Raw genomic sequence first — 25239 nt, 5'->3', positions numbered from 1 at the left:
GATGCAGATGTATAGAATGGACTTGAGGACATAGGCAGGGAAGGGGAAGCTGGGACGAAGTGAGAGAGTAGCACTGACATATATACACTACCAAATGTAAAATGGATGGCTAGTGGGAAGCTGCTGCATAGCACAGGGAAATCAGCTCGATGCTTTGTGACCACCTAGAGGGATGGGATAGGGAGGGTGGGAGGGAAGCTCAAGAGGGAGTAGATATGGGGATATATGATACTTATAGCTGATTCACTTTGTTGTACAACAGAAACTAACATAACATTGTAAAGCAATTATACTCCAATAAAGATATTAACAATAAAATAAAATAAAATAAGGGTGCTGGAACCAAAACTAAAGGAAAAGCAGGAACCCAGAGAGTTAAGCAGAACACAGATGTTTCACTCTGAGGGCATTTGTATAAGGTGAATCTGATCTTTGGTTTTGATACAGGGGACAGGTTTCAAAGCCCAGGGCCTGTCAAAGTGGAAAGTCTTATAGAACTCCCTCCCCACATTAAGGACTCCCAACAGGCTATACCAATTAGGTAAGAATGAATCAGATCTCATGAATTCTCAACTCTGGTGGTCCAGGACAACATAGTTAAAGTAATTTGGACTTGTAATGCACCTAGGTACCCAGCACTAATCATCTTGAAAGGAAGTAACTTAAAATCTAGGCTTCATATTATTAATACAGACAATTATTTAAGGGAAAAAGCAGCACAGAATCAAAGATAAACATATAAGGAAGCAAGGCTGCAAGAGGGAGAACCAGAAGAAATAACAGACAGTATAAAGAGACCCATAAAGACCGCAGATACTACAATTATCAACTACAAAACAACTCTGCTTACAGTGTTTAAAAAAATAAAAGGCAAAACTGGAAATTATCTGCAAGTAATAGGAGGTTACACAGAGTTATCTAGCAGATTTGAAAAGATCCAAACAGACCTTATAGAAATGGAAAGTACAGTAACTGAAATTTAAAACTCAGTGGATGGGAGAACTATAAACTGAATAGAACAGAAGAAATTATGTAGAATGTAGCCTGGAGTGGCAAAGAAAATACAATAAAAAGGTCTAATTAGTACTGTTTAATCTAAATTCTAGAAAGAGAATGAAACAGAGGTAAAATGTTAACATAGAATATCTGACTTTTACAGAACTGATGAAAGATACTAATCCACAGACTTAAGAAGCCCAACAAATCCCAGGCAAGATAAATAAAAAGAAATCTATACATACACACATCAGAGTGAAAAGATAAAATATCACAGGCAAAGAGAAAAGTCTGAAAAGAGCCCAAAGGAAAAAAGGACAATTACTTTCAAAGAGGAAATAGGTGACAGCTGATTTCTCAACAGCAATGCTAAAATCTAGAAGACAGTGGAATAACATCTTCAATATGCTAAAGGCAAATAAATTTTGTCTTCAAAAACATCTTTCAAGAATAGGGTGAGGGGCTTCCCTGGTGGCGCAGTGGTTGAGAGTCCGCCTGCCAATGCAGGGGATACAGGTTCGTGCCCCAGTCCGGGAAGATCCCACATGCCGCGGAGCAGCTGGGCCCGTGAGCCACGGCTGCTGAGCCTGCGCGTCCGGAGCCTGTGCTCCACAACGGGAGAGGCCACAACAGTGAAAGGCCCTCGTACCGCAAAAAAAAAAAAAAAAAAAGGAACAGGATGAAATAAAGACATTTTCTGGCAAGCAAAATCTGAGAATTTGCCACCAGTGGACCCTTACTAAAAGAAATTCTAAAGTAGCAATTCCCAAATTTTTTGGTCCTAGGATCCCTTTACAATCTAAAAATTAGTGAGAAACATAAAGAACTTCTGTTTATGTGCAGTATATCTGCCAATACTTACCATATTAAAAATTGAAACTGAGAAATTTAAAAATAATTAGAGAGTTCATTTAAAGATAACAATAACAAACCCGTTACACGTTAACAGGTAGCATTTTTTTTAATGAAAAGCAAGTGGCAGTTTCCTACAAGTTAATTGCAATGTGCAATCTAAAACCATAACAATAAGCTTTTCATATTCTGTTATATTAAAGTCCATTGATCTGTCTGGCACTTTGAATAGATATTTTACCAATGCATGATTTTATAACATCATGCACTGGTGATCTGGAATATTAGTTCACTGAATTATGCAGATCTTTCAAATATTTATACATTATATAATATTAAAAAAATCATATTTGTTGGTGTTACCATCATCTCATCAAAAATTTCTTAAATTGTTGAGGAGCTGTCAATTTGTAATGATATGTTTTCCAAAATTCTAACTTTCACATAAAAGCTTGAATTCTATCATCTATAACAAACGCTCTCAGGTATTTTCTTTGAAATAACAGTCTTGGGCCTTCTCAAAAATATACAATATCCATGGCTGCTTTGTATCCTAACTGTGTGCATATCTGTCTTTATCACTCACATTAGGTGGTATACTCCTTAGGAGTAAGGTATGTACTATCTTACTTGTCTTTGAATTATCTGCAGTATTAGACACAGTGTCTTGATACATGTTCATCAACTTTAATATGTTTAATGCCTAATATTACAGGAAGAATGCTCCTATAGAATAATTATTTTACTTTTGAATATTTTTTGCCTGTTTAAAATATTTAAAAATAGGTCAGTTTCCTCTATTCTTTCCTTCCTGCCTACCTTCCTTCCACACTACTTAATGAGTCCCAAGACCACTGAGATTTCTATTTGCCAACATGGATTCTAATTCCTCATCTGTCTACTCATTCTTAGACCAAGAATGATCACGACACCAATGCAAGGTACAAACACATCATGAAGGTTTCATTATTTTATGTGAAATGCTTTTAAGTTGTTTTAAGCTATACCAAACCCATAATGAATATTATTTGCCTTGCCTGACTCTTTCTCAATCCCGTTTCATTCTCTTTCTATTCTTCTTAGATTTTTCCCTTTCCTACAAGGTCTGTGAATGGTGCCCATGAAAATGGTTTAGCATTAGCAGTGCAGCCAATGGACGTAAACAGACTGTTGATCAATTTATGGGGCAGTACCTGAAATCTCAGAAATACCTACTTGTACAAATCTTATTTTTCAACTCAGAGAAATGGTCTTTTAATGAAAATAACTCATAATAAAGGTAATCCTTCCAAAATGCCAAATATTAAATTTCCCCTTTAAATTTGCTATGTATTGATTTATATACTTATATTTCTCATTCAAATTTTCTGAGTAGCAAAAGGAAAAAACACAAAAGTGGGTAACTCAGTGCTGATGAGACAAAACACGTCCTAATTTTCTGCTTCCAAGAGGTTAGATTGGTATTATATGGGCTCTAAAGTGAATTGTCTTTCCCAACTCTTTTGAATTTCACCAGAAAATTCAGAGTTTGAAAGTTATTTGATTCTAGCTGCTCAGTTGCTTTTGTGGTAACTGGAGGCACAGTTTTGAGAACAATTCTTTTATTATCTCTTTACTTTTGAACATTACAGAAAAAATACATAAACTGTATCACATGATATAATTTCTCATCACTTGTGAGATAAGCTATCATTACTCAACCTAATATGATCATTGTAAAAATAATTTGGGGTTCCTATTGGCCTCCACCACCGATCTTTATTGTTTCCTACTTCTAAACAGCACTTTCTCTGTACTTCTTTCCGTTAGTGGCACTTTCCCTCCTCTTTAACTGCAATAGTAAGCTCTCCTCCAGAGCTCTCTGTTGAATTAGCAATGTCTTCAGAGTAACCAACACCGCCCACAGCTGGGTCCCACAATGGCTCCATGCTGCTAACATTACATCTTTTGGAGGATTTGATCAGAGGGCTCTAGCTGCTATAAACACTGGTGTTATTCATAAAAACATGCAGAAGGAGGATTTTTGGCAGGATTTCTTTACCTGTTTCCCCAGCACAAAACACTGAAATAAATAGAGTGGGTCATGCGCTGCCTGGCCTGTAATGCAAACTCAACAGCTTGACAAGTCAACAAAGGGCCCGTTCTCACCTCTCCAGCCACACAGAGGCTCGGAGGTTAGAGGCAAACACCATTTGGATACGTCTACATGGGGAGTTTAATGATCCTCATTAGTCAGCGATTGTGTGCAAACACTGTGAAGCCGGCCATCAAAGTTATCAAAGTCCGTATGACTGGCTACTGAGCTGCACAAAGTTCAAAAGTTCCCTCACGTGGCTCACTTACTTGCCTCAAAAGCCAACAGCCATTTTTAAATGGTGACAAAACGATGCCATAGGTAAAGACTACTGTAAGCACCTCCATGAATGTTATATAAACTTCTCAACAGGGAAGTTCTTTGATGTCTGGGAGAAAACCCACTTTGATTAAAAAAATATATATATATGTACACACACACACACACACACACACACATATTCAAGCCACAACTTGATTTTCTTCTTCAGATTTAGAACTTTGATCAGTCTCAGAAATACCATGCACCTTTTGAGATACACATGAAACAGATTCCCACGTTGTATTGTAAGCTAAGATTTCACTATATATTACTATAAAACCGGATCACTGTGTCTGTGGTTATCTAAAACGTCACAGTTTTGCTCTCTTACTTTTCTTGTAAAAGTCCCGGAAATACTAAGCCCAAGCATGTCAGGCAGGCTCCTCCCACCCTGGTGGAGTGTCCTCGCAGCCTGGGTGGGCTCTCACTTGGACAGCTAACAGGATATCATGAAAACAACTGTGTGTGACATCCGAGCTAGGTCATGAGACACTGCAGCTTCTGCCTTGCTCTCTTTTGGATCAGTTGCTCTGCGGAACTCAGAAGTTAAGTCATGAGGACACTGCAGCTGCCTTAGGACGAGACCCATGTGACCAGTAACTGAGGCCTCCTGCCAACAGCCATGTGTGAGCCCGCATTGCATTCCCCAGCCCTGGTGAGGCCTTCCAGTGACTGAAGCCCTGGGCAGCAGCCTGACGGAGACTGGAGTCAGGACCACCCGAATTCCTGACCCACGGGAAACTAGGAAGTAGCACGTTTATTGCTTTAGCTGCTAAGTTTTGGGGTCATTTGTTATATGTGGGAATATAAAATTAATATACCAAGTATTTAATTTATCGCATTCAGGTACATAAACAAATATTCAGAATTTAGGAGAAATTGTATTTTAGAGCATCGGTACTTAAAATGCCAAAGTGTAACACAGTCATTTCCATATTTCACATGTGATCAAAAGGAACAAATAACAAAGACAATTATGAGAATCAGTGCTATGTTGATTCTTCAAATCAATCATTATCCTTATTCTTCTTGATCCTCACAGCTCGACTTTCAGCATTCATATAATTAGCACATAACTGTAAATGGATTTAATTCCTCAAGCTCATGGCTTGCCTCTTGAATATTTACATCATCTTATCTTGTCATAGCCCAAGTACATACCAAGTAGCAAACATTTTGTCTTTTAATTCAGGCATGACCTATTTGAAAAATGAAACAGATTGCATGAAAATATAGCCACTGTAGAATCTTCATTTCCAAAGAAGATACCCAAATGATTAGACTTCTATTGTCAAATGTTCAAAATCTGTAAAATACCCTAAAAGGGCATGAATACTTAGATAAATAATAAATAATGCATACTTCTTCATTTTTGCAAACAGATATACAAAAGGATAATTTAAGAAAAGAAAGATGGTAAGCTATAGGTCGAGGAGGATAAAGGTAGAGGGAAAGGGCAGAAAGCAAGACGTCTCTGAACATATTACGTAGTTTCAACTTTGGGGGCAAGTAAATGTCTTACATATTCAGAAAATTAAATTTATAAAGTTGCCTACAAGTCAAAAATAAATGGAAAGGAAGGAACCTCAATGCATATCTTGTTGGTGACACAACCACACACACAGAGTTATTTCAGGTGACTTTAGGAGGTCAGCACTTTGGACCTCCTCAGACTCTGCTCCACCCAAGTCTTTTCTGATCCTTCCTTGCTGGAAGCAATCATCTTGAACTTCTGTATCATCTGAGATGTACCTCTTATAGACTTGAACACTTTCTACCTCTATTATGATTGTTTACATCTACGTTCCTGAGAGAAGAACCAACATCTGATTCAAATTTACCATTTGCACAAGTGTATCTCCTTCGACACAGTTTTACTATGTATATAATCAAAATTAGTGTTTTTCAAATGCAAAACAATTTTTAAAAAATGTAAAACCATGAGGGTGTTGTCTAGAGCACTGTCAGGGTTCTTTTCAAAAACCAAATTCCCTGGAGTCAGAACTTCTAAAAGATTTTGTGATTTTAGAAAAGCTTCTGCTTCTCTACAGCAAAGAAAGGGTACATTTAGTAGGAAAAAGCAAAACCAAATGAAACTGAACATTCAACACTGATGAAACTTCACTTTTTTTTTTTTTTTTTTTTGTGGTACGCAGGCCTCTCACTGTTGTGGCCTCTCCTGTTGCGGAGCACAGGCTCCGGACGCGCAGGCTCAGCGGCCATGGCTCACGGGCCCAGCCGCTCCGCGGCATGTGGCATCTTCCCGGACCGGGGCACGAACCCGTGTCCCCTGCATCGGCAGGCAGACTCTCAACAACTGCGCCACCAGGGAAGCCCCGAAAGTTCACTTTTAATCCTCTCTGAGCCTGGAGTCTACAGAGGAGGATGAGATGCTTTTACATGAACATATGCTAAAGTTGCAAGTTAACCATAAAAGATAAACCTTCACTCATTCATTCATTCATTTTAGGATTAAATAACATCCCAGTTATTTGAAAACATTAAAAGCAGTAAGATGATATTCAGTGAACCTGAAAAATGAACAGGATTGTGATTAAGATTTGTATCTCACTGTAGTGTTATAATATTCAGTTATTACTGAAGTCATGCTTGGAGAACCCAACACTACTACTTCAAAATATATTAAAATTTGATAATAGCTGCTGTGTCTTCACCAAAAATCACCATGCTTTACATGAATTTTTATCTTCCTCAGTAAATAGCATGGAAAAAATATATATATACTTATAGCATGTGCTGTATACAGAGATGTATACACACACATATATATTTTTTCACCTTTGTGGACTAAAGAAGCAGAAGTAATTGATTAAAATCCTAAGTACATACGGCATAGAGAGCCAAAGATGGGCAATCAGTGAGTGTGCTCTGGGAGAAAAGCTACTCCCAGATTCAAAGAAAAGCAGATTCATATTGAGGGGTGCCATTTTTCATCTATCCAGAGTATATGAGAGGTGCATCTGTTACTAGATAGATAATGCAAGTCTTTAAAAAAATCCACATTTCCCTTTTACATAGACTACAGAATGACCAACTTTACATTATTTAATAAAACACATTTGGAAACTTAGTCACTCCATCTGTAGGATCTTCCAATTCCTTTAAGCAACTTATTTTCAGCATCCTCTTATTATTCAAAGGACCGCTAAAGTTAGGCAGAATACCAAGAGTCACAGTTTAGGAAGGAGAAGCAAGACCAAACGTAGCCTTCCCATTGTACTCCAGGGCTAAGAGTAAGCTTCCTCTATCCCCTTCAGCCCTCTTACTCAAGGGTTTTTTTTTTTTTTTTGCAGTACGCGGGCCTCTCACTGTTGTGGCCTCTCCCGTTGCGCAGCACAGGCTCCGGACGCGCGGGCTCAGCGGCCATGGCTCATGGGCCCACTTAAGGGGTTTTTACTTGATAAAACCAACTCCTAATGTTACAGCCATTCTGGAAAAGTAACTCAATTAAACTTTATTTTGATGCCACTTCAAATCTATGAAAGCTTGTTCAAACAGAGTGAAAATCAGTGCTATGGTTCAACAGATGAGAGACTGTTTCAGTCCGTGAATCCATCTCAACAAATATTTATCACCCGTCTACTACGTCTCCTACCCTTGGGTGGCTGGGTTCAAGGTGAATGGGGCACACCCTCAATTTCCAAGAAACGGGGGAAGACAGTCACATAAAGGTAGATCGATAAAGCATACGAAGTTGAACAATTTGGATGAAAACAGTGTATTCTGGGCACTTGGCAGAAGGATGGCTAGCCTGGGGCAGGGGTGGGAAGGTGGGCTGTGATCACTTTCCCTAATGACAACTGACAGTTTTAAAAGATGAATACGAGTGACTCCCATGAAGAGGCAGGGGGGTGGAGGCATTTGAGGCAGATGGGACAACCTGAGAAAAGGAATGAAGATGCAAGGCATCCTGTTCTGCATGGGAAACCGCAAGCAGCTTGGAAGCGCCACAACGTATAAAGCATAAGCGTTCTGGACAGATTGCTCTGGAGGGATTAAGTATGGAGAACAGTTCTGAGAGGCAGCAGGAAAGGAGAAGAGGGTAAGGAATTGACAAATATTGTCGGTAAGGCGGGGAGGGGCTGGGGACTGGTTGGTTGTTGGGTGGGTGAGGGGTTGGGAGTAAGGGAGGGAGGTATCCCCCTGCCTTGGGTTTCTGTGATGCTGGAGCTTTTACAGTTAGAGGGTAGAGCTTAGAGCTCAGATGGGTGTAGGGTGATCGGCGCTGGGCACTTGATTTGAAAAGTGGAAAACTGAAAAATCTGTTATTCTCTCTAGGAGGCAAAATAGCTATTCTCTCTAGGAGGCAAAATAGTTATTCTCTCTAGGAGGCAAAATAGCCCAGTAGCGAAGGGCATTTGTGTTTCCAAGCCAAAGGCATCTTTGCCTGGTGTTGCGGGGGGGGGGGGGGGGGCAGCTCCAGAGGCCTGTGAATAGGCATCAACATCTTTCCTCCTCTGGTGCTGATGACTACTTGAGTCTAGACAAGGAGGAAGGACCCAAATTTGAAGATGGTGACTGGGAGGTATAAGAGTTCAGGTGACATTCAAAGGAGACCTCACAGGAAAGGGTCTTTCTCTTTCCTTAAGTTTTGTTCAAAACAACACTTTTGGAGCTGGGAGACATTCATGTCTTAATTTTCAGATATCCCATCTGGTGATATGACATAAATAAAATCTCCCAATTCTCCCAGCCAGAGTGTATTTGTCTAATTTCAAGTTACTCTAGAAACTAAGACAGCTTGAAAATGGAGGCTCTGATCTCATCATCAACAAATAAAAAGCATAAGGAGTACAAGGTTGGGGAAATAATGGTGTGTTCAATTTGGAAAGGCCATGTTTGAGGTGGCTCTGGTCTTTCCAGACTTTCTAACAGGTAACTGGGCAGATTAGTCTGCATTTTGGGGAGAAATCTGAGCTGGAAGTAAAGATTTGGGAATCATCATCACCTGATTTTGAAAAGAGTGAAAAAGAAACTTTAGGGAGTAGTAGGCCAAGGGCAAGAAGAGAAAGAAAAAGTGATCAAAGAAAGAAGCAACGATGGAGAAAGAGACTCAGATGCACGTAGTACCAAGAATAGAGAGTACCAAGGAATAGAGAGTTTCATAAAGGGCTTGGTGGGAACAACGGTATCTGAGAAGCAGGAAGGATGAAGTCACAGGCCTGCAGCACCGCCTTGGGATGCATTTAATCATGTTAATGGGAAGCTTCAGAAAAGTCTCCAGGGCAGAAACCAGAGCATAGGGAGTTTAGGAATAAAGCTGGAAAAAAAATTGGAGCAAAGTACATACAAGGAATATGCTTTGAGAAGCGAGAATGAAAAGAGGAAGTTACATGGCCTTTCCCTCATCTAGAGGGGGAGGCTGGTGAAGGTGGGAAGGTTTAAGATGGTAGAACCCAAGGCTGAAGGGAAGATACCAGAAGGAAGGAGAGAAAGATACAGAGGAGAAGAGATAAGGAAGGGAAAGAACTTCCGGGGTGGGGGGGGGAGAGGGCGGGGTCAGGAAAGGCAGGGATGGAGAAGGAGCTGGTCCCGAAGATCAGGAGGGATGCTGGGCTCCTTGCTGGACCCTGGAGGACAAGCCATGAGGACAGATGCAGCTCTGGAACCCAGAAGAGTAAATCCAAATGGGGTAACGCGGCTAGTCAGTCCCCACGGTGACATGTCCCTCAACCCAACCCATGTGTTCAGACTACGGCAGCCACATTTGAAAAAGGCTGCAATATTCTAAATGAGCGGTTCCCAAAACCTTTTTAGCACCAGGGACTGGTTTTGTGGAAGACAATTTTTCCACAGACGGGGGGTGGGGGGCAGGTTGAGGGGGTTGGTTCAAGCGACAGGGGGTGGCAGATGGGGCTTCACTCACTCGCTCGCTGCTCACCTCGTGCTGTGCGGCCCAGCTCCTAACAGGCCATGGACTGGTACCGGTCCGCGGCCTGGGGGTTGGGGACCCCTGTTCTAAATCACAGAGGTCGGGCAGTGACACAAATTTCCATCTCACGAGCTACAAAGGCTGGAGTGGCAACAGGAAGGAAGAAGCATCACACTACGCCTCTAAAGTCTCTATGTAAGTATTTTAATGTTATAGCCCCTAAAAAGACAGGGAACAACAGAATGCAAAGAATTTAAATTTTCTATGTTGCTGTCAGTAATAGTAAGAGTGTTCTCATCAGTAGGTATACATTCTCTTTAAACACTAGAAGTGTGAGTAGTTTGATCTGTAGGGGAAATTATAGTCAGATAGTATCCAAAAGGTTACCATGATATAGCTAAATTACCTCTGCCTGTCACAGGTTGAAGAACATTTAAATTCTGGAAGTCCGCATCAGCTTTGTCTAGATAACAAATCTTAAGTACCTTCCTATATTCACTCAATTAGTGATCTTGGGCCTTGATAACACTGCAGGGAGAAACTTTCCAACTATCATTCAAATCATATCTAAAAAGGTGGTCATAAATATTTTAAAACCTAAGTGAACTAATAAGACCTAGACCCATTAAGGATAAGATCTTTTACAACAAATTAAATAAAACAATTTATTGAAGTCTGGACTCAAGATAAGCTAGATTTACTAGCTGACCTTTTATTCATTTAAAGAACAAAATTAGCTCTAATTGCATTAGAATGGAATCCAGTAAATTTTCCCCAGTCTTGTAATGTGGCATCCGTGTAAGGACTGCTGTAATTGTTTACAAGTAAGATGGAAATGCTTTGATTATAATCTTTCCAGTTGTTTTACTGGGTAGTAAAAACATTTCCCAAAACCTAAAGCCAGTTTTTCTGACAGCATACTATTTTCTTCTCTTGAATACACTGCATCTTTGGTGTTAATCAACAAACTATCATGTGCCAGAGGAAGAAATTAAACTTGGGGATTCCATCATAACTTTAGCTCAGTAAAAATGAGAGAGTGATATACAGAGGTTAAGATATCCTAGTCTGGAAAAATCAGAAAAGGGCTGAAGACCCGAGTAAGAATAAATTTAACCACCTGCTTCCTCTTGGAATTATAACTGAGATATATGGGTTTGGGTCTGTGGAATTTATAAGTATAAAAGTTAGCAAGAATAATGTATACCACCCACAATTTGTGTTCTCATTGTTCAGCTGCTAGGAAGTTTCATTTGTAATGTTACCATCTTTCACTAGCATTAAAATAAGTCATTTGCCATAAATTTTAAATACAGTCACTCAAGATTTTTATTCTTATTTATTTTTTTGGGGGGTGGGTCACTGTTCTTGTTAGTTAGCTTCTAATATAGGCAAAATAACCTATGAAATGTTTCAGTATCAGTGGCAAGTTAACCAGGGCAAAACAAAGAAAACTATCAACACTTTTCAATCTTTCTCTCTCTCTCTTTTTTTAAAAAAAATCAAAGCAGACAGTTTTATCCGTAGGGAAACAAATTAAAAATAGAAGAACAAAAGGCCTTCCAAATCTGACAGGATGATGGTCTGAAATGTTCTTAAACTTTATTTCTAAAGGATCTTTTTTTTTTAACCAATAAGCTTCCTTGCCCTGCCTCTTCAGTATACTTTTATAAAAATATGAATCTGATTGCCTTTCCCTAAATAAAATAAAAATATATCAATTGTTTTTGCCTGCCCCTCATCCCTTATTCTGGTAGGAGAGTCCTTCTTTCCTTCTGGAACCTAACATTTCCCCTTCTAACAGGGCTCTCCCCCCTCCCACTGGGGCTGGTTCCTAGATGGGAACCCACAGCAGATGCTGTGAAAGGCGGGGTGGGCAGTTCAGCCTGTGAGCACTAAGAACCACACCAGCCAAGAGCAATCTGCACCATCTTTGCCACCACACAGAGGTTAGACAGAGAAAAAGAAAGTGAACAGAGTCTTAATGACACTTTTTGAACCCTTGTTACCACTTTGCCTAAAGCCAATCTCTTTGAGCTAGTTTGATTAGGGTTTCTGCTACTTGCAACCAACGGTCCTGACTAATACAAAGAGAAAGTGTTTCAACTAGGGAAGGGAAGACTCCTTATAGAGGCACCTTCACTGAGTGTGCGTCTATGTTACATCCTTGGATCAGGGGTTGGTGTAAGAAACAGTCAAATAAAAAAAAGGTGTTCTTGCCATCTGGTTCCTTATGGAAATAAAATTTCAAATTTAGTGTCTTCAAAAACTTTGTCTCTCCTGAGAAACTAGGAGGTACCTTCCTTTTTAAAACTGCATTTCACTCTGCACTTATTGCCAGGAAGCCATAATCATATTTGATGTGCAGTCATTTGCTTCTTTTTCCTCTCCTTGGCCTTGGTTTCCTAGTATTTTCTAGTATCTTTATGTTCTCTCTTTAAGTCACCCTTAAATTTGTTTAGACTGGAAAAAAGTCTACATATGAATAAACGACATTTTAAGTGTAGGAAGAAATGTAGAAAGTGAGATAAAAATCTTTTGCTATTATTTTTCTAAAGAACTTGTCACTAAAACACCATTATACACATTTCACCTATTATATGTCTTTCAGTGAAATGTGGCTACATAAAAATATAAAACGCTTACTTTCTTTAAAAATATTTTAAATGGTTATTTTTGTAATTGCCCATGGTACCCTCTATTTCTGGCTGTCCTATCAAAAATAGTTAATCAGAAAAGTTTGGATCACAAAAAAGACAACAAATACCTGTACATATTTTACATTTTTAAAGGTTGAACATTATTTTTCAAGATTAATGAGCAAAGTTTTAGCTCCCATTTTTATAGCATATATAATTTAGAAATTACAAGTATTAAGAAGCCTCCTCCCAGGCATAAACTAAACTCTATAAACTGCCATAAAAAACTGAATTACTTACATGAAAAAAAAAAGTGTCCAATTTTCAGCACCTCTGTTAAAAGAGGTTTGATTAATGAAAGAATTTCCTGAATTATAAGAAATACATAATACCATGAGTATTACAATACTCATAGCTGTGGTGATAAAATGTTAGCAGAAAGAAAACTGTAATTTCCAGCAGTAAAGTGGTCATTGAAAAATATCCCAGCATAATTTGCATATTTTGGGAAAAGGATTAAACTTGTGAAAGAGAATACTTATTGTGACCTCTCAGCCAAAAGAAAATTTAGGATTATTAATGATAATGATATTGTTTTCATGAAAGGTACCATAAATGATTCTGTGTCACTTGATCAAATACAGTATCTAACTGGAACAATAACTGAGCCTTACTGGATTTTTGGAGGAGCCCAATTCATTATCCCCTCCCTGGTGAGCTCACTGAATAAGGGCAGCAATGTCCTGAGAGCAGGACCAGCTCCCAACTTCTCCAATACAGTAACCCTACCGACCAGACCAAAGCTCCCTGGCGGGAGAGCCACTCCACCCTCGGAAGAGCCAGGGAACAGATGGAGAAAAGGACAGAGCTGCCTCCCCAGTGCCAGGGAGATGACAGCATTAAAGATACATTTGAGAAATGTGAGGGGGAAAGAACGCTTAACCCCCTAAGCACTACCATTATTCACCCCCAAATCTTTACAAACCTTGACCTTTTTCTTAATACTTTACCAATACCTAAAGTTATCTTTTTTAATGAGAAGCTCCTTTAACAGAATTTTGAGCTTTATAAATATAACCACACATTTAATGTTCTGCCATGTCTCTCCCAACAATCCTATCTAAACAGTCCCACACTAAGGTACTTCCTTCCTCACGTTACTCTGCTCTATTTATATCCTTCATAGAAATAAATAAATGAACAAATGCCGAAAGTTAGCCCAATTTTCCCACACTTGCTCAAAATAAAGGGATGGTAAGACTGGGATAACAAATAACATGGCGACTGTGCTGCCACTTGCCCATCCCACAGTGGACATTACACGCACTGTACTCTGTGTCACCAAGTCCAGTGAGACCTCAAAATCCTGATCCATATGGCTCCAGGTGCTGCCCCCGGCCAAGCTGAAACCTACCTGCTTTCTCGGCATCAAGGTAAAACTTGACTGTTGGGCCAGACTCAGTTATTTCATGATTTATTTGAATGTACTGTTTCTCCCCATTCATATCACCCCCACAAACTACGGATGTTGAGATTGTAACTTCAGGGTTAGTATTCCAGTTTCATCTTCAATACAGACTAACAGGAACTCTGGGTCCCCATTACTGGGAGACCTACTGAAGGAATTTGAGGTCCTTGTAAAGTCACCCTGAGTTTTAACACTATCAGAAGGAGGCACTGGACTGACCACAGACCCTTTAGAATCCAGTTTCCAGGCACGTTAAATGAAGCGGAAAACAAGGGCCCTCTGTCTGGCTTCAAGGGACAATAATAGAGAATAGAGGAAATAATCTAACCTCAAAGTACCTTCCTGGATCACGGGTCAAAGGCATAATTTCTTTATAAGATTTAGAAACTAAATATTGTCTTAAAGATCTTCCAACGAGAGTGTAAAATTTGAACGCTGTAAAGCTTTTTCTTTTTCCTGTAGTTTCAAAAGACTATCCTCTGCCTGTTCTTTAGCAGTAGACAACCCCTCCCCATAGACTATTCAAACTCCTCCATTTGAATGCGAGTCTGCTCATTAATTCCACTTCAAAAGAGCATCATTACACGCCCCCGGCTGTATACAAACTAAGTAAAGGCACATTTATATAAATCTACCATCTCTTTTCCATTATTACTGCCAAGGAATAAGCCATGTATCCTTATGCTATGACAATAAAAGATTATTTTTAATTTCATATAATTTTCATGTTCATAAAATGTTATCCTTCTTTTAATTTTTTTTCAAACATTCTTGGCTTGTGAGTCATAAAAAACAGACAGTGGGATGGACTGGCCCACAGCCATAGTTTGCTGACCCCTGATTTAGATTTAAAACAAAAAAACAGAAAACAAACAAGTTAAAAAAAAAACCAACCCTTATCATTAACTTATATTTTATATAAAATCCTATTGCTATGTGACTTGGGCCTCTTTTTCTCTCTCTTTTTAAGTTTAAAATGTAATATATTTCACTTAAGTTATTCCTTTGCTCATTATAAGTATTTCCTCGTGTCTGACTTTGGTCAAGTGATTGACTATTCATATGATATGGGAGTTATTTACCTAAATGTCAGAAAGTTTACATGTTACATAAAGTTATACTTTCAAGGACAATTTGTCTAGAATGTCTGGGTACTATAATTTCCGTAATACTGAACATTTTGTTCCAGAGTCATAGGATCTATTTCTCACATCTTCCAATATCTTAGGTATATGAGTGATTTATCGAGAGGAAAAGAAATTACTCGACAGAATAACTGAAAGACGCTTAAGGGTAGATGAGATGAATATTACTATCAGTGCCTTTTTACAAACCTTATTTCTCTAAAGGAATAAGCAAGCCAAACTTCTGTGTGAAAGGAAAGATGAAGTAATGGTGAGTTATGAGAAAACTGGAATAAATATGAACGGGTAGGAGAAAAGTAGTTGTCCAATGATAAATAAGAACATCTTCCCTTTACAGTAGTGAACCCAAGTACAGGATTTCCAAGGAGATGGTAGGTACAGTTATTTTGGTTGGGTCTCTTTGTTAACTAGCCCTCTGTCCTCTGATGGTTGAGGGAGAAGGATGTTACTAAAATTTCTCATCAGAATAATGCTGGGATTTTTCGTTGTATTACATTTAGAACTAACAGAAGCAGCGGCTGCATAAAATACACGCTACACACAAACTTTAAGATGGAACAAACCATGAGAATGTAAAGCAAATTTCCTGTTGTCTACTGTACCTACTAAATAAATAAGTTCATGGCTACTACTTTCATTTTTATGGCTAAAAATTGAATAAAAGTTAAATGCCTTGTAAGCCTATTTCCTACATAATATTTGATTGTTTGCAGTGTAAACTAATCCATTTTCAGGCTTACTGGTAAAAAGTAAGGTTGTAAACTTGTACTTTGAGCTTGTAAAATTCATTTAAATGATGTATAATATGATTTTTAGAAGAATGATTTTCAACATGATTTACAAAAAAAAAATCAATGCTTCATTACCCTATTAGGATCATATAATAGCACTGTAGGCCTTAATTCATACCCTCAAAATGAATAAAAGAAACATAGCCAACTAATTTACTTTGAAGAAGGGTGGGTGGATGTGATGATTCCATGAAAATTAAGAAAATAAACAGTAAACATGGGGTTTACATTTCCAGTTCTCTCTTAAAAAAAAAAAAAGAGCAGACAATTCAGACTTCAGTTACTATTATATACTGTTTCACCAAGCCTTTGGCAGTATCCTTGTTTTATATGCACAGAATAAAACCATGTGCCATCTGAGCAAGAAAAGAATCTTCATTCTTTGTCCTGGTGACAGAGAACACACACTTGAAAAGGTTTAACATTACATCCACCTGGGCGTAACATGGTAGTCAGTCCATTCAATACATAGTTTCTTATTTTTCAGATAACCAGAGCCTTACAAACTATGCAGAAACAATGTCCTGTGCTAGTCTTTACAAAAGAGAAAAAGTGCCAGAAAAAAACCCCCCAAACCACAAAGGATCCTATATGTTGAATAAAGCAATAAGCATTAACTCTGAGGAAGAAACCAATAAAAATTTGAAAATGAAGACTTTTCAAAATACAGCTTGACCCTACTATATATTCACACTGGGAAAAGGTCTATAGAATTAAGTCCACTAGGAAAGAGTAGTGAAGGTTAAGTTCCATCTGTTGCACTCTAACTGGAAACGTCTGTACTTACATTTTGTCTTGGCCAGCTCCAACTCGGAGAGTCAATCTGGGGATCACTGGGCTTGGGGCTGGGACCACTGGCTCCACTTTTATCTGTTGAAGATATTACGTTAGAGTCAAATACTTTTTTTTCAACAAAAGTACCTCCTCCCTTTTCTCCTACTTCCTCATCTCCACAAACTTGATAAGCCTTTAAGTTTCAAATGTGCCTAAAATGCTAGATGTAAAGATAAACTGGGCTATTTTGTTTTCGTTTCCCAACAACTGAAGGCTACCAGGCAACATGGAAAATTCCATAAACTTTAAACACTAGTAAATATGGGAGTTATTTCTGCATTTTCTTAGTTTTGACTAATTTCTTGGATTTTATTGTTAGAATTTTTAAACAGAAACTGTTACCTGGGTCATTCAGTGGAACGTTTAAGTAACTGCCAGACTTAACAAAAACAGAAAAAAATGCAGTCATAGCTTCACTATAAGATAAAATGAATCTATTAATGGGTCTTGAAAAACATTAGACTCATCTCATGTTTACAATGTCATAAAAGAAAACCAACACACTAAGTGTAATTACAGCACTGAATTGTTCCATTTTTTGGCTAGTAGAAAAATGATCTAAAATATTGCACAAGACAAAACATATTTATTTAGAAAGGATTTATGGTAAAGGCAATAACTGCTGAATAAGTTGAAGATCTCACAAATATTTGAGCTAATAATCAGAAAGGGAATACACAAATTGAGTATGGTGTTAAAGGCATTCTCCACAATTGCTGGCTTGAAGATCCTATATAGAACAATTGACATTTTGAATGAACAAAATGAACAAGAGATGTGCAGTTCAAATTATTATCTACATCAGAGTTTTCCAGCATTTTTGGTGGGATGGTTCCTTGGTGGTCCCAGGCACGGCCACATGTTTAACATCCCTACATGCCAGTAGGACACTGCTAGTCACTGTGACAACTAGTGCAAACCACTGATTTATATATTTCAAGCTCAAGAGTTAAATCATAACAGAACAGTGCAGTGGTTCTAAAGGGGAAGGAATTTATAACGTAGTGCTCAGTATAGTATATCATATAATCAATATACTGCACATTGATCAAATCTATCATTTTTTTTCATATGTTTTTACCTGTCCCCTTCTTGAATTGTTTTTTTTTTTAAATCCCACCGTCACATCAAGATCGATGACTTCTATCATTCTCTTGAACAGTGCATGGTACGCAGGAGGTACTCAACCAATGTCTGTTGAATGAACCACTTATCCTGCAAGTACCCTCAACTCCCTTGCCTCTCGGTCATTTCACCATTCATCCAGGACCAATCTAAAATCATTCTCTAGGGCACTGAGTAATTCCAAAGAAAATATTTAAAACTGTACAAACTTCTGCCATCAAAACTCCAATTTCATCTGTGCCTTTAATACTATCTGCTTATTTGGATTCCCAGCTAAACTAGTTAAGAGCAGAAACCATGCCTGTTCTGTCTGTTGCTATTTCCCAGTGCCTATCGTAGGGTCTGACACATAAGTGCTTAAGATATATTTTAAAAATTAATCGGAAGCGATTATTTACAGCTTTTAAGACCCATCCCGTGAGTTCCTTCCTCTTTTGCCCTTCAAACCCCACAGGACAAAATACTGAGGCCACTAAGCAGAATTCCTTCAATTCCCTACAAACTTCTCTGCATTCACAATTACACTGGAGTCCATCTCCTCCAGTCTTCGAAAGACTTCCTCCTTATTTGTAGCATCTTCAACTTCTCAGTTCCACTCATTATTTTCATCTAGCTTTCAAATGTGCTCAACTCTATCCTTTAAAAAACTTACCTCCCCTTCAACCTCTCACTGACGACCTCTCACATTTTCTAGTCTTCACTTCATTGTCTGCATTTCTCCATTTCTCCTTCATACCTCACCCAACTCCACTCTACTTTCTGGCCCAAGCACGCCACTAAACTATTCCTTCTAGACACTCAATCTTTCCGAATGTCCCGTCTGTTTCTTCACTGAGGTCTTCATCACGCTCCTTCCCTGTCCCTAGCAAAGTCCTCTCCTCTCGTCCTCCCATACTTTCTCCACTGACCTCATCCATGTCCATGGTTTCAATCCTAAGTTGTTGGGTTTTTTTTAACTTTTTTTTTTTTTGGCCGTGCCACGTGGCTTGCGGGATCTTAGTTCCCCCACCAGGGATCGAACCCGGGCCCCCTGCAGTGACAGCACTGAGTCCTAACCACTGAACCGCCAGGGAATTCCCTCAATCCTAAGTTTTCAATATGGCATGTCTTCAAAATCTCCCTCTCTAGACCAGCACTGATTGGAACTAAGACCAAAACATAATGCTGCCCACTGAACATTTTCAGCTAAATATCCTATAAGGATTTCATCTCATTACATCTAAATCTTATCAACTCCCCCACGAAAACCTGCTCCTCTAAATGGTCTCACTTTTGGCAGATGTCTCTTTTATTTGCCCAGTTCTTAGTCCAGTGGTTTTCCTCAAGGCCTCGGGGGTCAAGGGTCACTGGGGAGGGGGCAAAGCAAGACCCATGGAAAATTTTTGTGTTCACTTTCTCCTCTATTTTTTTTGAACACAGGGTTCCATATCTAAACAAATCTGAAAACCAGTGGTCTAGCCTATTTTGTAAACTACTAAGGCTTCTACATTTTTCTCACCATTCTGTGTTATCTGTGGGAAAAAAAACAAATATATCCAAAACAAACATTTATAAAACACTTAATGTTTGCCAGGCATTGTGTTTGGTTATTTTCCAGATGTTCTCATTTAGGTTCTTTAACAAACAGGTTGGGGTATGGTTTCCATTTTACAGAGGAACTGATCATACATGAAGCAACCATTTTTCCTTTCTTTCCTGTTTCTTTTTCCTTTTCTGTTTTCGGGTCACAAAAATAGCAAAACTAGGACTGAATACAATTTTTTTTTTTATTCAGAGAATGAAAAATTATATAAAGTTCCTATATTTCTTCAATTCTAAAAAATTTTAGGGTCACACACTCCTAATTGACCTGAGTACTGGGAGTAATATTCCATGTTCCTTCAACCCACAATACTATTATTGAAGCACTTAAATAATACTTTCTTAAGCTTTATTAAAAAATAAAGCTGTTTGCCCTAACTTTCAAAAAGCTTCTTCACTATTATTATGCTTCACATTGTATTTTGGTCCCCACTGCTATTACCACACTACACAATAATTATAACTTACCGGTATAGCACTTCACAAAGTGTGTCCCATATACATAATCCAATCTGATCGTCACAACTCTATAAGGTAGGTGTGGAAGCTATTATTACTCACATGTACGAAGGGCTCAGAAAGATTAAGTGGTTTGGCCAGTTACAAAGTTAGTAAGTAAATGACTGAAATCCAGTTCTCCTGGCACCAAATTCATCCTCTGTTCTACCATACTACTCGTGACTCTTTGCCAAACATTTCTGAGTCCTTTTTTCTGGTAATGCTGGTGTCTTGCATGGAGCTATTTAGTCTCTTTGTCAATGTCTTTTATGATGAATGACATATACTTGTGAGATGTCTAGGGTACACTGTAAAATATATTTTTTTCTCTACGTTATTTATACCATGTAACAGGTGTAAACTGGACTGTCCCAGGCAAACCAGGACATATTGCAACCCTACCTAAAAATAGTTAAATACTTTAATTTCATTCTTAAAGAAGTTAAAGCAGATTTAACTTAAAGATAAAATTCAAGCAAGCATAGAAAAAGACCAATAAGAATGCTAACAATGTAGATATAGAAAGTACAGTTTCTAAATAAAAATTTCTCACCAGACTTTTGTTTATGTTAACTTTATCTGAATGCCCACCCAAATAAAAACACAGGGATGTTTCCTACAATCATGAAATAATTTCTCATGTGTCTGTTCCAGCAATCAACACACTAGATGACAATGACTTCAATTATTTACCATCATCTTTTAATGGCATGAAGCAAAAATCTGGGGGAAACAAGAGCTTGTAAGGGTTAAAATAAAAGAACAGTACTTTAGAGCGATGCTGAGAATTGGGGCACGCAGAAGAGCATTTACAGTGGATTACTAAGCTTCCCAATTCACCAAAGAGGCAAAGTCCAGTAATATAAGACTCCTTTGTAGCTAACTAAAAATACATTGTCAGTGGATTTGTCCAGTTTTATGTATAAGCAATACTTCTTTCACCTGAACTAATACTAGTAGTCATATAAGCCCCTTATTGCCATGTGCTGCATTTTTTTTGCTAATCTTCAAGGATTTAGCTTCTTTGCCACATACCTCAGGGCACCAACTGATAAAGCTCTAACTCTCCATTTTTCCGGGACACCAGCAGTGCGGCCTTGCAAAAAATGAAAATCGCTCAAGAGATTTAAAGGGGAAATTTATTTTTAAAATCCTGACTTGAAGCAAAGAGGTGGATTTTTAAAAAGCTTATCTATAAGGAATCAGTTTAAATTTAAATTCTATCTTGGAACTCTTTCATGCATTCCAGCTTTAAAGTTTATCTTCTGACAGGGACTTTCTGCAAAGGTAATGGGCAGCTTTGTCAATATAATCTGGCCAAGTTTTACTTCCTATTTTTTTAAATGTTAAACTTCTTTCATTAAAAAAAAAACAAACAAAAACCTATGTATGTGTGCTAGGTAGGGTGGCAGCAAGTTCAGCCAGCACTAGTTCAGATGTCTATCTATGCTAATATGTCAGAAAAACACCCAGAAATACTACTGGTGAAAAGCGGAATTTAAAAACCAAATATTTTAGATGCTGAACTATGACAAATGGTAACCATCCTGTTATCTTTCTTAACGATGAAGGTCTGTACATTATTTCCATTCAGAAACATAGTCTAACACTGACAGACTGTTTAAAATATTCAACAGACAGAAGATCTACGGTTGTGGTGAAGTATAACAAGCGGGATCCCGCGAGGACAATGAAACAGGACTCGGGCTTTCAGTAAGTGTTCAGTTCGTTCCTCTGAAGCCTTGGGGATGGACTTCAGGAAACTTTGATAAATTCAAACATACTCACTTAAACATTAAGTTACTGGCTTCCCCTTGGAACAAACAGTTATAAGAAACAGCAGGGAATATTTCCCCCTTCTTACTGGGGTTATTTTATTTACTGAAAACCCTTCATTTCACTAGTTAATCATGAAAGCTGATGAGAAAAGGCTGGAAACGAGTCAACAGTACTTTACATAGAAAGGAAAGACGATGGAGACCTTCTGTCAAAGGCACAAACCGGGAAGACCACTTCTCATTCTCTAAAAAACAAACTGTTTAAAGTTCAGTAAAAGACTATTTCGGGGCAGATGCTAAGGGATTTGGGGATAGACTGGAGAAACATGAGACATTTTAATTGTTCTGATGACTGAAATCATTCAAGCTTTGAGGACCGCCACTGCCTGTCCTTTAAAATATGGCAGCTGAACGGGAGCTCACTATGGGCTGATCAGGGACTAAAGTTTTCTAAAAATCACGAAGGCCCTTTACTCTAGATTGTGAGCCATTCTCACCCCCCTCACCAGCTTCCATCGTGGGCCTGAGAAGCCCACGGGCTTTAACCAGACAGGCCTGGGTCATGTCACAGCTTGTCCGCAAGTTACCCTACCTCCCTGTGCAGTTTTCTCAACCCTCAGAGCTGTCGGCCAGGCCTGACAAGGACCAAGCGGACTCACTCATTAAATACCAACTGTGTGCTGATGTCATTTACCACCAGGTTAGCTCACTCAGTTGCCAATGTTAGCTCAAATAAAACAAGTGATCAGGCAGCAGGAGAAAAACGGGGGGCGGCGGGGGGGGCGCGGGGAGCTCCATTATGAAGTATGAGCTTTCCATTCTAAACAGATCCCAATTATCTCTGGGTTGATCATCAGCATTACTGGTTACTGTAAAGAAACTGGATTGTCAGAGTCCATGTATCTTAAATGACACAAACTAGTCTTCACTCAGTGTTTCCTATGAGAAGGCAGAAGAGAAAGCCTTTTAAGCCAAAATATTCTTAAGAGCACGTATAAAAACTGTTGTTCTTAAACAGAGGGAAAGCATACTTTATAATGACGCGGTCTCTTCCCGGTGTCGAATGGGAGGAGGTAGAGAGTGAAGGAAGCAGAGGGTCAGAGGTTAGGAGAGGCTGGTGAGTAACTAAGAAGTGGCAGAGCTGAGACCAAAAACCAGGTCAGTCTGACTGCCAAAGCCCAGGCTCTTCAAGGCCCAGTACTGGGCCTTTTTATCCACAGTCTGTGACGTCATCATTTTGGGGTGAAACTCTACCAGGTCTTCTCAGATCATACTCCAATAAGAGCATAAAGACATATTTCCAAGTTTGACAGATGGATTTTGGCTTGTCTTCTATACAAGGTTATATGAACCTTCAATTCCACTAACATAAATGAGACATTTTCTTATTTATTTTTTTACTGAAAATGCCACAAGTAAAAAGAGCCAGGGTTTGAAAGAAAGTCATGTAATACATACACTGACAAACACAAACACAGAATTATAATAAAAATTTAAACTGCTCTGAAAATTTCTATTAGGTTTATCACAGCTAAAGCTATTATGGTCAAGTTTGTGACCGTTTAACACGTTGCTCTTAGTATGTTTTCCATAAAAAGTTACTTTGGTTCTACTTGCAACAGATGAAAGAGCACACTCCTAACCCTGACTGATGCACACTAGCTGCCCATAAGGGGAATTAGAAGACTGCATGAATCGCCATACTCTGGATTATTAGCACTACTAGAAAAACGATTTTTCCTTCTGAGGGGGCATCACTGAACCAGGTGCCATAAATTATTTCACTTAATCCATTTTTAATTTAAATGTAGGAAAGGAGAGTGGTTAAGAACATTAGTTATAGTAGCTGATGATGGCCTGGGTTGAAATTGTGGTTCCCGTTCAACCACTTATTGGGTGTCTGATCCTGGGCAAGTTTATTCATCTCTCTAAGCCTCAGATTCTTATCTTAAAGTGACAGTAATTAAAGTATCTACCTGATAGAGTTGTGATAAGGAACTAAACTTATATATGGTGTTTAGCATACAGTAAATAATAAATGTTAACTATTACTGTCTGCAGTTTTTAAAAAAGTGTGATTATCATATCCCACTTTAAAGACGAAATGCTGGGAAATTCCTTGGCGGTCCAGTGGTTAAGATTCCATGCTTCCTCTGCAGGGGGTGTGGGTTCGATCCCTGGTCGGGGCACATCCCGCATGCCGCATGGTGTGGCCAAAAAGATAAAATAAAATAAAATGAAAAATAAAGATGAAATGCCTATGGATTAAAGAACTAAAACACCTGCCTCAGATCTGCCTGATTCCAAAGCCCAAGGCTCTTTCTAACTACCATGCAGATTCCCGTTTAATTAATGGGATCTTTATTGGTTCTTGTATTGATAAAAGTGTGTATGACTGGTAAAAACTTTATAGGTAGGTAAAGTAAATATGGGGAGGTTTTTCTTTTAATTAAAAAAAAATGCCCTTGCTTGCTGATCCAGGTCCGTGTCCAGGACAGTTGCTTCTGTGAGCTGCTGAGGAGCCGGAGGAAGGAAACCACGGCCCTCGGCCTTCTGACTGCAGACGTTTTCTTGGGGCAGCTTATATACGCCTTGTTTTGATTTACTCTTGTTGTCTTCTGTGCGTATGTAAGAAAATTCTTAGATCATATGCAACCCAGTTTCACGTCTACTTTCATTTACTCATATGGCTTGATACTTGGGGGATTAAGTGGGGTTGAAAAAAGAGAAGTCCTAATGTCTAAGTTAATATCTCAATTTCTACTCCTTGTCAATGGCATCCCACAGGTTACAATAGATTTACCCTTTCCTAGCTGCGCAAAGGGCTAAAATTTAAAAGGATGCCCAGGAAGCAGACATAATTTTTCAACACTGGAACCACAGCTGACTCACCCTGTCACACACAGGTCAGTCACCAGGGTCCAATGAAGCAGCCGCCTCTATTCAGGTTTCTATGTTTTAGGGGTTGATTCAAAATGGAATAATAACACTCGCCATCCCCATCACCGCCTTCTCCACTTATTCAGCATTTACTTATGTGCCAGAAATGGTACTAAGCAGGTCTCAGATGTTATCTCATTTAATCCTCACCTAAGCCACTTGCCGAAGTTCACAGGGCTGAAAAAGTCAGGATGGGAACTCCTAACTCCAGAGACAATAACGTTTATTATTTTTAAAGCCCTGATGGCTGACTTTTGTAAGTTTTTATCTTTAAAAACTGATCCATAACCATCAAAACTGATAC

At 38.7% G+C, this 25239-nt stretch overlaps 1 protein-coding gene across 2 annotated transcripts in view; it reads right to left on the bottom strand.

Moving 5' to 3' along the window:
• The window catches only part of TAF3 (TATA-box binding protein associated factor 3), a 152949-nt gene that overhangs the window by 9939 nt on the left and 117771 nt on the right, over positions 1–25239 (bottom strand). For both annotated transcript variants that reach the window (XM_082649300.1, XM_082649301.1), the window contains exon 4: positions 16967–17049. In XM_082649300.1, coding sequence (XP_082505426.1) covers positions 16967–17049 — 83 coding nt within the window. The remainder of the gene's footprint in view (positions 1–16966; positions 17050–25239) is intronic.

Source organism: Grampus griseus (assembly GCF_964374135.1).
Source record: "Grampus griseus genome assembly, chromosome: 2".
Taxonomy (NCBI): domain Eukaryota; kingdom Metazoa; phylum Chordata; class Mammalia; order Artiodactyla; family Delphinidae; genus Grampus; species Grampus griseus.
This window is presented reverse-complemented; position numbering and strand designations above follow the sequence as displayed.